Source organism: Salvelinus sp. IW2-2015, linkage group LG13, assembly GCF_002910315.2.
Source record: "Salvelinus sp. IW2-2015 linkage group LG13, ASM291031v2, whole genome shotgun sequence".
In the NCBI taxonomy this organism is placed as follows: Eukaryota; Metazoa; Chordata; class Actinopteri; order Salmoniformes; family Salmonidae; genus Salvelinus; species Salvelinus sp. IW2-2015.
Window position 1 is genome coordinate 42,440,574 of NC_036853.1, and position 15,973 is coordinate 42,456,546.

Genomic DNA, 15,973 nt, shown 5'->3' on the forward strand with positions numbered 1-15,973 from the left:
GATTAATTGGAGATGGCTTGCATCAAATAAAGAACATTTCTTAGAATTTTCTACCTGCAGCAAACCTAGTGAATCATGCTGGAAATACCAGTAAAAGCAAAGTGCCTCAATAAAAGCCACAAAAGAATACTACACAATCTACAATGCAACATCAAAGTCAGGTCTTGTAAATGTCATGCAGCAGCAGGTACCTTTATCATCAAGCACTTCTCTTGTTCTGTACTCTGCCTCCATTCTTTGGTTAGCTTGTAGATCTCTGCGTTCAAGTAAGTATTCTGAGTCTTGTAGGCCTCAATGTTGTCCTTGGGGAGGGGAGAGAGCATTTTAACTTAATGCCTTCAGTACATTCATAAAGTGTATTTCAAGTTTACAGAGGTTGCTCCTGAATTATTGTTTGATATACTGTTATTGTTGTAGGAACTATTTCACAACTGAAAAAACATCAGACTCCCCTCCATCTTCCAGAATGTGAGTTAGTGAGTGTGTGTGCTTGCAATAGTTCTTTGATGCTGCATAAACATTGCAACGGCAGGTTTGATTGAATACGGGCTTCACTCTACTAAGAGATGTCCATCTTGATCCTCCCGATACTGGTCATTTAAGTGGAAGCCTTCAACTAAAGTGACTTACAGCCCCATGCTCTAGCTAGCTAGTCCACTAAGCCATTACTAATTTATTTTTATTATTGAAACCTTCCCCACCTTAAGATTCCTAATCTCCTGTCTCAGCTGCTCCTGCGTTTCAAGGACAGTCCAACCGCGGACGAGGCTTCGCTGGGGGTGGGCCAAACTCTCAGCCACTTGTTGGGACAGACGGTGGACCAACTCTCTCTCAGCCTGGTTCCTCTCAGCCAGTAGCCGGAGGTGATCCTGAGACTCGGCCACACAGTCGTGCCGCAGCAGTGGCGCAACCTGCAGGCCATAAGAATTATCTGTGTTGCACTCGCCTTGATTCCATGGTTGTGAGTTGGAACTCTTCCATTCACACTCCGACCTCAGGGACTCTACTGCAGGAGTCAATTTCTCCAGCTGGGCCAAATCCAGGGCCTTCTGCAACAGGGATACTAGATCCTAAAAAGGAAGTGACATCAGAGATTACAGGGACAGGCTTAGACGTGACACCCAGCAGGTGGTCGCTATAGTACAATGTGTCAACAGTTGTCTAATTAACATGACCTTGGGTAAAATGTTTGACATGGACCTCAGAGGAATATAGGGCTATATAGACACTTTCTATTTATAGCTGAGTTTAGCTTTTTTTACTGATACAGAAATATTCCAGGACTGAGTCATTAWGCTATTCCAGACCTCACCTTCTGGGCCTTGACCTGGCCTGCCAGACTGAGCACTTCCTGTTGAAGACGGGCAGTGTCTGCAGGCTCTTCCTGCTGTGGACTAGCAGTCTTATCTGCGGGGTTAGAAGAGGAGCTCTCACTGCTTAGGGAGCTCTGGTGTTCCTTTGGTGCCTCTATCTCCCGGACCCACTGTGTTTTTGGCCCAGAGGGCTCAATATTTGTTTTTGGAGCTGTGCAAAGAGAAAAATGGTTTTCAATTACTTTAAAAAGTCACTGTTAATTACAAAGGTGGCATTGGTGGTTATATAATAGTGACAATCTTTCCCACAGGCACCATCCACTCAGCATTCACAGGTCTAAAAGGACTGGATTGATGGCAGCAAGACGGCCATTACTCAGTCTTGCGATCAATGAAGCCTCTGTCATATTGCTTTCAACTATCCAGCCCTTTCATATCCATGAACATCCAAAAAGAAGGATCAGGTGGTCTAGAAGAGACCTACGTGATTTGTCCTGGTCAAAATATGGAGGGGCCTGGATGTCTTTGAGTGGCAGGAATGGGTCCCAGAGTTCCTCCCAGCTGAGGCTGTGGCTGAGCTCCTGGGAGGAGCGGCTCCGGAGTAAGTATTCCTTACTACAACCACAGATGGACATAAACATACAGTAAATAAGCACACACTAACTCTTTTTATGTAAAACATTTAAACTATACATTTGTTTACAAAGACTCAAATGACAGTAAAGCAAGCTTATATTTTGGGTTATGATAGGGTAAGACAGTTGTACTTTTGCTCATGAGGTATTTCTAAGTTATATTCTTCAAGAATCAATGAGTAGATATCATTACTTTTATGTAGTTCTGTCCTTGAGCTGTTCTAGTCTATTAATGTTCTGTATTATCCCATGTTTTATGTTTTGTGTGGATCCCAGGAAGAGTAGTTGCTGCATTAGCAACAGCTCATGGGGATCTTAATAAAATATAAAATTCTGATATTTCCTCCCAATCTAAAAAGCTATGTCAAATTTCTAGAGTGAACCAAGACCAATTCTGTTTAATGTGTGTGTGTGTTTGCAGATGTATGAAAAGGGTTCATATATGTGTATACTGACTGAATTCCTGTCGGAGTGTGTCTGAGGAGGACGTCACTCAGAGTGGCGAATCGTCGTAGTGCATGGTGACTGGTGACCATTAACAGCTTTCCAGAAATGTTCCCATGATGCCACCTCTTCAACTGGAGCTGCTTTAGCCAGTATATCATAGACTTGCAATTCACAGCCTGAAATTCAAGACAGGTTTTGAGAATGACCTGAAGTAGGACCTCAGGGCAAAATTTTACTTTCAAATAAATAACTTTTCTTAGCACATTTGGAGTGAGAAAAAAACACAAATAGCCACAAAACTGTATACCACGGGATGGCTGCCTAATACAGCATTAAAGATTTAATGGAGCTGAGGTCCTTTGATTCTCTTTACCGTTTCAGAGCATGCTTCTCTGCAGTGTCTGTATAGAATCTATTGAAAAATGTATACTTTAAAAAGAGGTTGAGGGAATGATGCCTATGTAAGGTGCAAATTTAACTCCTTAGAGAGATTAAAGTAGATGTCACACGTCAAAATTTTGATTGATGACCCTATGTGAACCTATGTGAACCTATGTGACCCTAGTGGTTAGGTGGGGGCTTTGGGTTGAGTAAGTGACCAGATGTCAGGTCAACCGTCAAAAGCCTGATTTATGACCCTATGTAATGATTTATGACCCTATGTCCTGTAGAAGGGTGCATGCCAATATTTGGGCTTCAGGTCAGGACATCGTGGTGGTTAGGGGGGGTCGGGGTGGGGTGAGTAAGTGACCAGGTGTCAGGTCAACCTGTTACTGTTTCTCACGGTTTGGGGGGTTAATGAACATTTCAAAGAGGATGACCCCACACCCCCCTATTTTATAGCCCTCCGGGGTTGTTGTCTAGGAAACACGAATGTCAAAGCATTGGTACGGCCTCCACCTTATAAAGCCGCTGAACAATTCATGTTTAAGAGTGCACAAGATCTTAAGAATAACCATGGATTTTGGGATCGGTGACAAAGAAGTGATGACTGTAACAACTGAAGCAGGCCCTCGGGTTGCCCATAGAGCAAGGGCAAAGTATCAACCCGCAATATATGATGCGCCAAAAAAAACGTTTTTTAAATGTGTATAGAACCCAAATACCGCCAGCAAATGCTCTGAAAGATCAAGTGTTGATGTCTAATGGCCAGCTGTGGTGGTATCGGTTTGATTACCTGGCCTGTAGAGTGACCCTCTATACGGTAGATGAAGGAGAAGAATATCCTTCGTCATCCTTGCCTCTACGACCCTCCTAGATACTACTTTTTCAATCATTTTGAGGAGCTGGTGAAAAGACTGTGGTCCTGCCGTTTTATACCAAAAGTAGTATCTAGGAGGGTCGTAGAGGCAAGGATGACGACGCTGGCTGGGATGATTGATCTCACAGCCGATGCATTTTTCTCGTATATATTCGCCAATCACCACGTCTAAAAGTGTAGCTACAGAGGCCTTGATGGTATCCACAAAAATAGTACTGGCCACCCCATCAAACACATCCTCAGGCTGGGTAAATGTAGGGGGTGTCTCGGGTCTTGCCAGGGGTGCGTAGAGTGTCGGGCTTCGTGGCATAGAGTCCTTAGTGTCTGGCCCCCATGACGTAGCTACGTCCTCGTAGATGGTCTGGAGATCCATGGTGTATGATGAAATGAAGAACTGGCTGCTTTTTTCTTTTTATTGTAGAACAAGGCCATTGTGTATCTGGGGCGTGGTTAAAGCATCCGCTTACTTAGTTTTCTTCTGACGCTGTATCTTCTTGAGTCTCTTTTGCCTCGTAATCTTTACGATTCGTATATATTATGCACTTCTTTAAATGAACAAGGCTCTGCCGCTGTTGGCTCTGTACAAAGAGAGCATCCAACGGCTGCAACATTTTCAATTCCATTACATCCCAACTTTTAAAAGGAATAAGCAGACGCAGTCGGGTATCCCCAGTCAGGCCACCACCCCTAAKGTTGWGGTTTCGGATTGCCTCGGTGCCGATATAGAACTCCACGCYGCCGCACGGWCGKCCATTCTGTCTTTGTATTTTCACCCTGTGAAATATTTGTCCTGAGGAGTCAGGGGTACCTTCCCAACGGGTCTCGTGGMCCGTGAACACACTATACCCCTTGGTGATAAGGCTCAGTTCAGGACACACAACCTTGCGAAAAACCGACCAGTCTTCAACACCATATTCCAAGCCTACAGTCTGGTCTGTATATTCTTCTCCTTCATCTACCGTATAGAGGGTCACTCTACAGGCCAGGTAATCAAACCGATACCCCCACAGCTGGCCATTAGACATCAACACTTGATCTTTCAGAGCATTTGCTGGCGGTATTTGGGTTCTATACACATTTAAAAAACGTTTTTTTTTGGCGCATCATATATTGCGGGTTGATACTTTGCCCTTGCTCTATGGGCAACCCGAGGGCCTGCTTCAGTTGTTACAGTCATCACTTCTTTGTCACCGATCCCAAAATCCATGGTTATTCTTAAGATCTTGTGCACTCTTAAACATGAATTGTTCAGCGGCTTTATAAGGTGGAGGCCGTACCAATGCTTTGACATTCGTGTTTCCTAGACAACAACCCCGGAGGGCTATAAAATAGGGGGGTGTGGGGTCATCCTCTTTGAAATGTTCATTAACCCCCCAAACCGTGAGAAACAGTAACAGGTTGACCTGACACCTGGTCACTTACTCACCCCACCCCGACCCCCCCTAACCACCACRATGTCCTGACCTGAAGCCCAAATATTGGCATGCACCCTTCTACAGGACATAGGGTCATAAATCATTACATAGGGTCATAAATCAGGCTTTTGACGGTTGACCTGACATCTGGTCACTTACTCAACCCAAAGCCCCCACCTAACCACTAGGGTCACATAGGTTCACATAGGTTCACATAGGGTCATCAATCAAAATTTTGACGTGTGACATCTACTTTAATCTCTCTCTCCTTTGTCCTGCTGTGGGTGATTTGCATTAAACTCAGTCAGGACATTGAATGATGCATTTCATAGAAAGGTGGTAGGAAGGTTGTGGGTGTGTCCACTTTCTTCTTGTCATTGGTTGTACATACGTAGACAGCTGTGACCTCAGACTTCCTCAAGGCACTTCCCTCTTTCCCACAGATGAAATACCATTCGTCTAAGATTTCAGCACCAACAGCCATAACCACAACCCTCTGTACACTGTACTCCGCAAGACCTACTTCATGGGACTGCTGAGCTGCACTTCAGACTTCGCACACTCAATGGAAAGACTTCATATTCCTTATTTATTTATTTCTATGTATGTCTGTATGCCACTATATTGAAATGTGCAAAAACCTGTTGTGTCATTATTTCTTTGTAATCATCATTAAACCGTTCACAAAAATGTCTGCTTTTAGTTTTAATGCACCGTATTGCCGGAAATACACACAACACCGCATAATGTCAAAGTGGAATTATGTTTTTAGAAATGTTTACAAATGTATTCAAAATGTAAAAAATGTGCTTAACAAATGTGCTTAACAAGTCACATAAAAAGATGCAAGGTCTCCCACTCTGTGTAAAATAATAGTGTTTAAAAAAAAATATGACTACCTCATCTCTGTACCACATACAATTATCTGTAAGGTTCCTCAGTCAACCAGTGAATTTCAAACACAGATTCAACCACAAAGACCAGGGAGGTTTTCTAATGCCTCGCAAAGGCCATGGGTAAAACAAAAAAAATGTAGACATTGAATATCCCTTTGTGATGAAGTTATGCATTACACTTTGGATAGTGTATCAACATACCCATTAGTGCATCAATACACAAAGATACAGGCGCCCTTCCAAACTCAGTTGCCGCTCAGGGATATCACCATGAGGCCAATGGTAACTTTAAAAATGTTACAGAGTTTAATGGCTGTGATAAGAGAAAACTGAGGATGGATCAACAACATTGTAGTTACTACACAATACTAACCTAAATGGCAAAGTGAAAAGAAGGAAGCCTGTACAGAATACAAATATTCTAAAACATGCATCCTGTTTGCAATAAGGCAAAAAAAAGTAAAGAAAAAAAAAACTAAAGTAAAACTTTATTTTTTTTTATTAAGGCCAGATTGTTCTTCAAGATGTTCAAATGTTCATAAATGACCAGCAGGGTCAAATATAATCACAGTGGTTGTAGAGGGTGCAACAGGTCAGTACCTAAGGAGTAAATGTCAGTTGGCTTTTCATAGCAGAGCATTCAGGTCGAGACAGCAGATGCAGTAGAGTGAGAGAGAGATAATTACAAAAACTTTGGCAGCCAGGCCATTCTAAAGAGGTTAATTCTATCTGTACAATTTATTGGAAGATTATTCCATTTAATTATATCTGCTTTCATATTGTTGAGTAATGGAATAAAGTTATATTTATATATTTGTTTGTTGTAACTTATTAAGCATCCTAAGTATTTAATATCTTTTGTGGTCCACTTAAAGGATTGCTGTAGATCGTGAGTAATTTATTTTAATTTTTCCTATTGTCATATATGAATACTTTCTGAAGGCACATGTTGCGCTTGGGCAAGTTTACCTTGAGGGTGAAGGTGCGCTCGGGTGTTTGAATGTAGAAGGTCCCCTGGTCTGCCTGCGGTAGGTCTCCCAGTATGGCATTGGACAGGTCAATCCATCCCAGTGGATTCACATCCTGGGCACACTTGTAGTAGACCAGCTGACACTCCTTCTCTTCGTATATGAACCAGAGGGACCTCCAGACCTTAAGTGGCCCGCTCAGCTTGTCCAGATACCCGCATAATGTGGCGGCAGCAGATACCACTGGGCTCTGCTTTCTGGGCTCAGTGGGAAAACTGTCCCCGTCTTTGTTTAGAAAGGCAATGTCATTCATTCCGTCTCTGCCTGCTTTCTCCACCCAAATCAAATGTTATTTGTCACATGCGATGGATACAACAGTGAAATAAATGCTTACTTACAAGCCCTTAAGAAAACTAAGAGTTAAGAAAATATTTACTAAATAAACTAAAGTAATACATTTAAAAAAAGAACACAATAAAATAACAGCACAATGGCACCAATGTCCAATCAATGTTCAAGTTTCATAGGTTTGTTCAAGTTTAAGCTGCCTCTAGGCACAAAAGGTGCCTAGATCTGAAGGAAAGTTTTCAATAGTAACTTCAATTAAACACAGAACAATACATAAGGGAATGTACAAATTTGTTACAATTTATACATTACTACTCACTTGATCAAAGAAGACAAGTGAACACTTCCACAGATAAACATACAGTATCATACTTGACAAAGGTTACCAAAACCTTTTTTATACTGCTAGTGGAGTCCAACTGAAGTCTTCGTGTATGGAAACTCTTCCTAGTCAAGTCTCTTGTAAAGCTACAGAGTGTGAGGTTATTTTTAAAAGGTTGCATCCAGAGTTTTAGGTTACAAAACTGTAGTGCACATGTACAAATCTAAACATTGCTACTATATATACACACACACACCATTCCACCACTGCCGTATGCCTACTACCAATATGTTGTTACTGTGAAAAGTACATTTCTAGTAGGGTTAATTAAATAAAGTAAAATATTTACTCAATTACTTTTGGCACTAGACATTGAAAAATCTTCTCATACTTCTGGGGGTAACCAAGCTGACCCCACATGTAAACAAAGCCAGCATACTACTGCATCTGATGCACATACAGTGGGTTCCATAACTATTGGCACCCTTGATAAAGATGAGTAAAAAATACTCTATAAAATAAATAATACAAATAATGAGCTATATTGTATGCAAGAAAAGGGGACATTATATTATTTTATACTAATACAATTGCTCAGAGGAGGAGATTTTGTTGAGCAAGTAAAGAAGAAGAAAAAAATATAGGAGTAAACATTATTGGCACCCCTGTTTTCAATATTCTAGCACCCTCCCCTTGTGAGGATGACACAGTTTTTCTAAAATGTTTTATGAGATTGGAAAACACGTTGGGATGGATCTTAGACATTCCTCCATTCAGAATTTTCCAGATCCTTGATATCCTTCATCTGTGCTCATGGAGTGCCCTCTTCAATTCAAACTACACGTTTTCAATAGGGTTCAAGTCCATAGACTGAGACGGCGATTGCAACATGTTGATTTTGTGGTTAATTAACCATTTATTTGTGGATTTTGATTAGTGCTTGAGGTTATTGTCTTGCTGGAAGATGCACTTGCGGCCAAGTGTCAGCCTCCAAGCAGAGGCAACCAGGTTTTTGGCTAAAATGTCCTGGCACTCTGTGCCAGATTACCGAACGGACATGCAGAGCACGTGCCCTGAGGGGAGGTCAGGGCCACAAATTCTCTTAACTAACTGGTGAGAGTTATTGTTGCCTGAACTAAAAATGTGAAATTAAAGCGTTGTTTTTTTGGGGGGTTGCCCCCTTGGAGTTCGGGGCCCCCTGGGAGATCGGAGCCCCCTGGGAGTTTGGCTCTGAACTAACTTTTGAGAGTTATTGTTGCCTAAAATAAAAACACTTGAAATGAAAGCGTTATTTTTATTGTGGGATAAGCTAACTTCAAATCAAATAGTATTTGTCACATGCGCCGAATACAACAGGTGTATTACAGTGAAATGCTTACTTACAAACCCCTAACCAACAATGCAGTTTAAAAAATACAAATAAGAATAAGAAATAAACGGAACAAGTAATTAAAGAGCAGCAGTCAAATAACAATAGCGAGACTATATACAGGGAGTACCGGTACAGAGCAGCAACATTATGTACAGAATACGTTTTTTTTTAAACAAAAAACACATTCGGTTAGGAGAACGTAAAACGTCAGCCATTTTCTCAGCCGCCATGATACTTGCTTGCAGTTAAACTGTCCTGGTAGCAGGGACAACATTTTCAGAAAATGTCGACAGAAACAAACATCATCCTCGGTTCTTGAATCTAAATCAACCTGACCCCAAAAGAGAAAAGGCGAGAAAAAGACTGCTGATGACCAATCCAGAAACCGGATTAACATTGGAATTAACATTGAAAGGTGGCGAGCATTGAAAGGTTGGAAGAGTGATGACGAAATGGCCACTGTTCTCAAGGACTGGTAGGTAAGTGTTGGATTGTGTTTTTAGTTACTAACCTTAGTGTGTTCAATGTTCAAGCTAGCTAACACGGCTACTTAGCAAGATAACATTGTCTGTATTCACACTGCTTTGTACTCAAAGGAATCTAACGATAGCTACATCATGTAGCTACACTACATAAACTCCACAAGAGACCCAATGCCTTTATTTTAACTACCTAACGTTACCTAGCTAGCTAAAGCTAGATATGCAAATTGTTGACACAATAATGTTTGGCTTGTAGATTACAACTTTAGCTAGCTAGGTGGTCAACAGCATTTTTGGCCCAGTACCCCCCCCCCCCCCAAAGAAAATGCATCTAGCTATACATTTTGGTACAGTAACATCACACAGGCATGCATTTCTCAGGGAGAAACTGATGGAGAAATGTTGGTAGACTATGGATATAAAATGTTTATGGCCCATAGTCTTTTTCCCCCATCGTTCTCACACACAGGGCACCCGCCATAGGCCGCTTTGTCACACGGCAGCAGTGCTCCTTGTCCTCACACAGGCCAGTCACACTTCAACCGCCCTTCTCCCGACAGGTGACAATACAGCTGCAAGTCAGAAGCAAAACGCTTTTCAGCTTCAAGCCAGCTTAATGCCTACTCCCTCTCGCCATTTATTTGTATATATTTATTGATTTAATTATTTAAAGGTTGACTTKGGGGGGGGGGGGGGGACAGCTTTTCTTTCCCTTCCCCTTTAAATTGTATAACTGATCAATGCACCAACATACCAGGTAATTTAAAGGGAAACTTCACTGCTAGACACTATTTGGGGTGTTTTTCCAGTCTCCCTACATAATTATGAGTGATGAGAGCATAACCACAGGAAGTAGGGGTGTAGGGCTGAAGCACCCCTTTTACAATTATTGTGTCCTTTGTGTTTCACAGATTGCACCATCACGCAATCATGGGAGTAGATATGGTTATCCTTGTTCAATAGGGCCTTTGGACTTGTCTCAACAAGGTTCCTAGCTGCCAGGATATTGTAGGATATCTAGGTTGAATAATTTCCCCTGGCTTTGTAAAGACTACAGCCTGACGGAAGCCATACGTCCTTGTTCCCACACTCGAAGGCAGGATTTTCAAAACTAGGGCAGAACTAGTTTACAGGTTCATGGGAGCTATGTTACAGTGCACTGTCTTTCCGAGACTGCTAAATAATAAGCTACAATGACTGCTTCTGATGATTCCTTTTTCCAAGAAGATTTGTTTTACATAGGAACGTACAGTGCTGGAATACACTGAAGATAATTGCGAGACCAGAAAGCAGTGTCGGCAGCCTGGACCAGCTGGACCAGGAGGGTAAATGACAAACGAGTAAGTTGTTTTGCTGCCGGTAGCTAGTTAGCAATATAAGCTATATTTACACCAAGGCAGTGTTGTTCAGGAAAGTACAATTTGGTGATTGATTCATCCATAACGGGGCTTGCTAGAACCACGACAAGCCAAGCTATCCAAGTTTAGATAGCTAGCTGTGTTTGCTATACCTAAAATGTACTGTAGTATAATGTTATAGCTAGCTAGCTAACTAGCCTAGCTAGGGTCGGTGCCTCTCATTATGAGCAAAACTGAACAAATGTTTTGATGACGATGGAGTAGAGTAAAGGAATGACTTTGGCTTGATGACTCATATTACTCTTGGGGTAACTATACCTAGCTAACGTGTGTCTGTGAGATGTCTCGTATTCGACACCATGCTGCAACAGTAGGAATAGACTGTACACAATCATTGCCCATGAATGTGTAATAGCCTTTTCGTTTGTATTTACTAAGGATCCCCATTAGCTGCTGCTACACTTCCTGGGGTCCAGCAACATTAAGGGAGCTATATACAATTTTAAATATTACATGACTCACTACTCACTTCCACAGTCATACTCTGGACCTAGTTTTGTAAATATTGTGGATCTTTCCTCATAATCCTGGACTATCGGACCATCATTTTATTACGTTTGCAATCGCAACAAATAATCTGCTCAGACCCCAACCAAGGATCATTGAAAGCTGTGCTATAAATTCTCGGACAACCCAAAGATTCCTGATGCCCTTCCAGACTCTCTCCACCTACCCAAGGATGTCAGAGTACGTCACGTATACTCCCTCTCCGGCCTCTTGGTCATTAGGCTGCTGATTATCCCGCACACCTGTCACCATCGTCCCGCGCACCTGCGCCTCATGACACTCACCTGGACTCCATCACCTCCTTGATTATCTTCCCTATATCTGTCACTACCCTTGGTTCTCTCCTCAGGTGTTATTGACTCCGTTTTATGTCGGTGCATTGTTTGTGTTTCGTGTTCATTGTTTCTTTTATTTATTAAAACACTCACTCCCTGAACTTGCTTCCTGACTCTCAGCGCACTCGTTACAGAATGATACCTCACCTAACAGAAGCATCAGGGAGTGTTTTATCATTTCATTTTTTGGTGTCAGAGTAATGACATCGGGTCCAGGAACTGCAATTGGCTCTCATGCCTCAACTAGATCGCCAGGCTTCCCTGCCTGAGCCGGCTCACCAGGCTCCCCTGCGTCCATCGGCTCGTCAGGTTCTCATGCCTCAGTCGGATCTCCTGGCTTCCCTGCCTCAACCGATCAGTCAGGTTCTCGCGCCCTAGCTGACACGGCCTCTAGGTCATCAGGCTGCTGATTATCCCGCACACCTGTCACCATCGTCTCACGCACCTGCACCTCATGACACTCACCTGGACTCCATCACCTCCTTGATTATCTTCCCTATATCTGTCATTCCCCTTGGTTCTTTCCTCAGTTATTATTGCGCTGTTTTCATGTCGGTGCGTTGTTTGTGAGTCTAGTTCATTGTTTCTTTTATTAAAACACTCACTCCCTGAACTTGCTTCCGGAATCTCAGCGCACTCGTTACAGTACAAAAATCGGTTAACCACTTAACTGAGGAACTAAATTTAACCCTGCGTAATATCCTAGATGCAGTCGCACCCCTAAAAACCTAAAAACATTTGTCATTAGAAACTAGGTCCCTGGTATACAGAAAATACCCGAGCCCTGAAGCAAGCTTCCAGAAAATTGGATCGGAAATGGCGCAACACCAAACTGGAAGTCTTCCGATTAGCTTGGAAAGACAGTGCCGTGCAGTAACGAAGAGCCCTCAGTGCTGCTCGATCATCCTATTTTTCCAACATAATTGAGGAGAATAAGAACAATCCAAAATGTATTTTTGATACTGTCGCAAAGCTAACTAAAAAGCAGCATTCCCCAAGAGAGGATGGCTTTCACTTCAGCAGTGATAAATTCATGAACTTCTTTGACGAAAAGATCATGATCATTAGAAAGCAAATTACAGACTCCTCTTTAAATCTGTCTATTTCTCAAAAGCGCAGTTGTCCTTAGTCTGCACAACACTGCCAGGACCTAGGATCAAGCGAGACGTTCAAGTTTTTTAATACTATATCTCTTGACACATTGATGGAAATAGTCAATGCCTCTAAAACTTCAAGCTGCATACTGGACCCTATTCCAACTAAACTACTGAAAGAGCTGCTTCCTGTGCTTGGCCTTCCTATGTTGAACATAATAAACCTTTCCCTATCCACCGGATGTGTACGTAACTCACTAAAAGTGGCAGTAATAAAGACTCTCTTGAAAAAGCCAAACCTTGACCCAGAAAATATAAAAAACTATCGGCCGATATCGAATCTGCCATTCCTCTCAAAAATTTTAGAAAAAGCTGTTGCACAGCAACTTACTGCCTTCCCGAAGACAAACAATGTATACGAAACACCTCAGTCTGGTTTTAGACCCCATCATAGCACTGAGACTGCATGTGTGAAGGTGGTAAATAACTTTTTAATGGTGTCAGACCAAGGCTCTGCATTTGTCCTTGTGATCCTAGACCTTAGTGCTGCTTTTGATACCATCGATCACCACATTCTTTTGGAGAGATTGGAAACCCAAATTAGTCTACACGGACAAGTTCTGGCCTGGTTTTGATCTTATCTGTCAGAAAGATATCAGTTTTGTCTCTGTGGAGGGTTTGTCCTCTGACAAATCAACTGTAAATGTTGGTGTTCCTCAAGGTTCCATTTTTGGACCACTATTGTTTTCACTATATATTTTGAAACAGGGACAAAACAGAGATGCTACTTCTAGGTCCCAAGAAACAAAGATATCTTCTGTTGGATCTGACAATTAATMTTGATGGTTCTACAGTCATCTGAAATAAAACTGTGTAGGACCTTGGCGTTACTCTGGACCCTGATCTCTCTTTTGAGTCACTGACGTGATCTTCCTGTCCGGTAGGATCAGTCTGTTATATCTAGAGTATTTCTGTTTTATCCGGTGTCCTGTGGGAATTTAAGTATGCTCTAGGACCATGCCTCAGGACTACCTGGCCTGATGACTCCTTGCTGTCCCCAGTCCAGTTGGTGGTGCTGCTGCTCCAGTTTCAACTGTTCAGCCCATCGGCTATGGAACCTTGACCTGTTCTCCAGACGTGCTACCTTGTCCCGGACCTGCTGTTTTCGGCTCTCTCTCTCTGCCGCACCTGCTGTCTCTAACTCTGAATGATTGGCTATGAAAAGCCAACTGAAATTTACTCCTGAGGTGCTGACCTGTTGCACCCTCTACAACCACTGTGATTCTCATTATTTGACCCTGCTGGTTATCTATGAACGTTTGAACATTTTTGCCATGTACTGTTATAATCTCCACCCGGCACAGCCAGAAGAGGACTGGCCACCCCTCAGAGCCTGGTTCCTCTCTAGGTTTCTTCCTAAGTTCCTGTCTTTCTAGGGAGTTTTTCCTAGCCACCGTGCTTCTACATCTGCATTGCTTGCTGTTTGGGGTTTTAGGCTGGGTTTCTGTATAGGACTTTGTGACATCGACTGATGTAAAAATGGCTTTAAAAATACATTTGATTTGGGTTTATACAGATAATTTTTTTAACCTAAAATTAGCTTTTTCAAAATATAACTTCACAGACATATGAAGAACCATCAGGAAGCTAGGCACATTGGGCGCACCCTATCAACCAACAGAGGAGACAGCAACCAGGGAGATTACTACCACCTGTTTGCTGAACTTCATCTAGATGGAGCACGCCATCACCAGTACTTTAGAATGAGCCAAGAGCAAATTAACATTCTGTCTACAATTGGGCCAGAGCTCAGAAGGCAGATTACAAGCTACAAGGCGGCTATTGAGACACATCAAAGTCTTTCTTTTAGGTAAGTAAATCGTCCGTGTCTGTATATGAATCCGTTTTTTTGGGGGGGGGGTTAAAGTTAATTTGTGAGGTGGTCGGATCTTTCCATGAAGGAGTATGTTGTTCCTTCATAGCGTAAAGCTGTTGGTACTCGTCAATTTCCCTCAGGATCTCTTTAGTATCCAGATTGGCTCTTAACTCCAACTAGTTGTTTTACGAAAAGATAACAATGAGTCTTTCCCACGACGACGACAGGTGGCTGTAGTTCAGCCAGCTCGCACTCGCGAAATCCATGCAAAAAAAGGAACGCAAACTTGCAGTCCCAGCCGTAAAGGCTAACCGCGTCGTGGAATCCTTAGCAACAAAACTTTAGTTCGGATTAAAATCGATTTAATGAAAATGTTTAATTGTTAACAACATCCGAGTGTAGACAGTACAATGTCCTTTTGCGCTCTCTGATGACATATCTCTGTGACGTATCTCTGTATAAAAACAATATTAACTTATTCAATATATATTTACTATCTATGGTATAAATACTTAGTATCTATATGATGTTTAATCTTCAACACTCAGTTTTTGCATCACTCTTTTACTTTACATTACAAATTGAAATATAAAAACAACGTTCATGGGTGCCTGACTGTCTGAAATTGTAGGTGCAAAAAACAATGAATGAATAAAACATTTAAAAATATTTGTTGTTTTTAATAACTATTTCCTGCAATTCTACACTGTTTCTTCACAGGGRGGATCCATATTTTATGAACAGAACACAACAGTTTTTCTTAGCTACTGCCACAATAAGTTATATTGAACTCAAGTACTTGAATGAAAAAAAAATGATATTTTTAGAACACAAGACCTTAAAGAAAATATGTGCACATTTATCAAGGCCTATATGCCAACAGTTCGCAATAATGTCTAATTTATGATAACCATTACATGTAACAATTCCTAACTGCTAAATTGCCCCATATATATTCAGTCAGTATAAATGGCACTAGCAGATCGCAAAGTAGCCTGTGGAAAATGAAACATAGACTGGACGCAATTATTCAAAAACTGCAGCTTGTTGGTGGAACACGTATTTCCATACTTCAATCAGCCAATCCATTTAGAATGTTATAAAACTGTCTTAATTTGCCAAGGAATGAAGCTTGTGTATCCCACCAGTTAGATATGTTTTCATTTGTGACTCGTTTCAGGAAACTAGGTGTATGTCACAGGAGAGGCATTTTAACATAACATTTTTTTGGGGGGCAGAAATGCCTTCTGGAGTATGTGTTCTTTCATGTGCCTTAATAACAAA

General features: G+C 41.8%; 1 protein-coding gene across 2 annotated transcripts in view; it reads right to left on the bottom strand.

Annotated features, from left to right (window-relative positions):
• The window catches only part of LOC111971266 (TBC1 domain family member 2A), a 43,407-nt gene extending 35,672 nt beyond the window's left edge, over positions 1-7,735 (bottom strand). The window contains exons 1-7 of one of the 2 annotated variants that reach the window (XM_070446283.1): positions 7,603-7,735; positions 6,937-7,262; positions 2,405-2,571; positions 1,798-1,928; positions 1,313-1,524; positions 702-1,070; positions 192-302 (exon numbers count right to left, since the gene is read on the bottom strand). In XM_070446283.1, coding sequence (XP_070302384.1) covers positions 192-302; positions 702-1,070; positions 1,313-1,524; positions 1,798-1,928; positions 2,405-2,571; positions 6,937-7,248 — 1,302 coding nt within the window. In that variant the 5' untranslated portion in view covers positions 7,249-7,262; positions 7,603-7,735. The other variant, XM_070446284.1, reaches the window with a different exon arrangement.
• Positions 7,736-15,973: the final 8,238 nt, after the last annotated feature.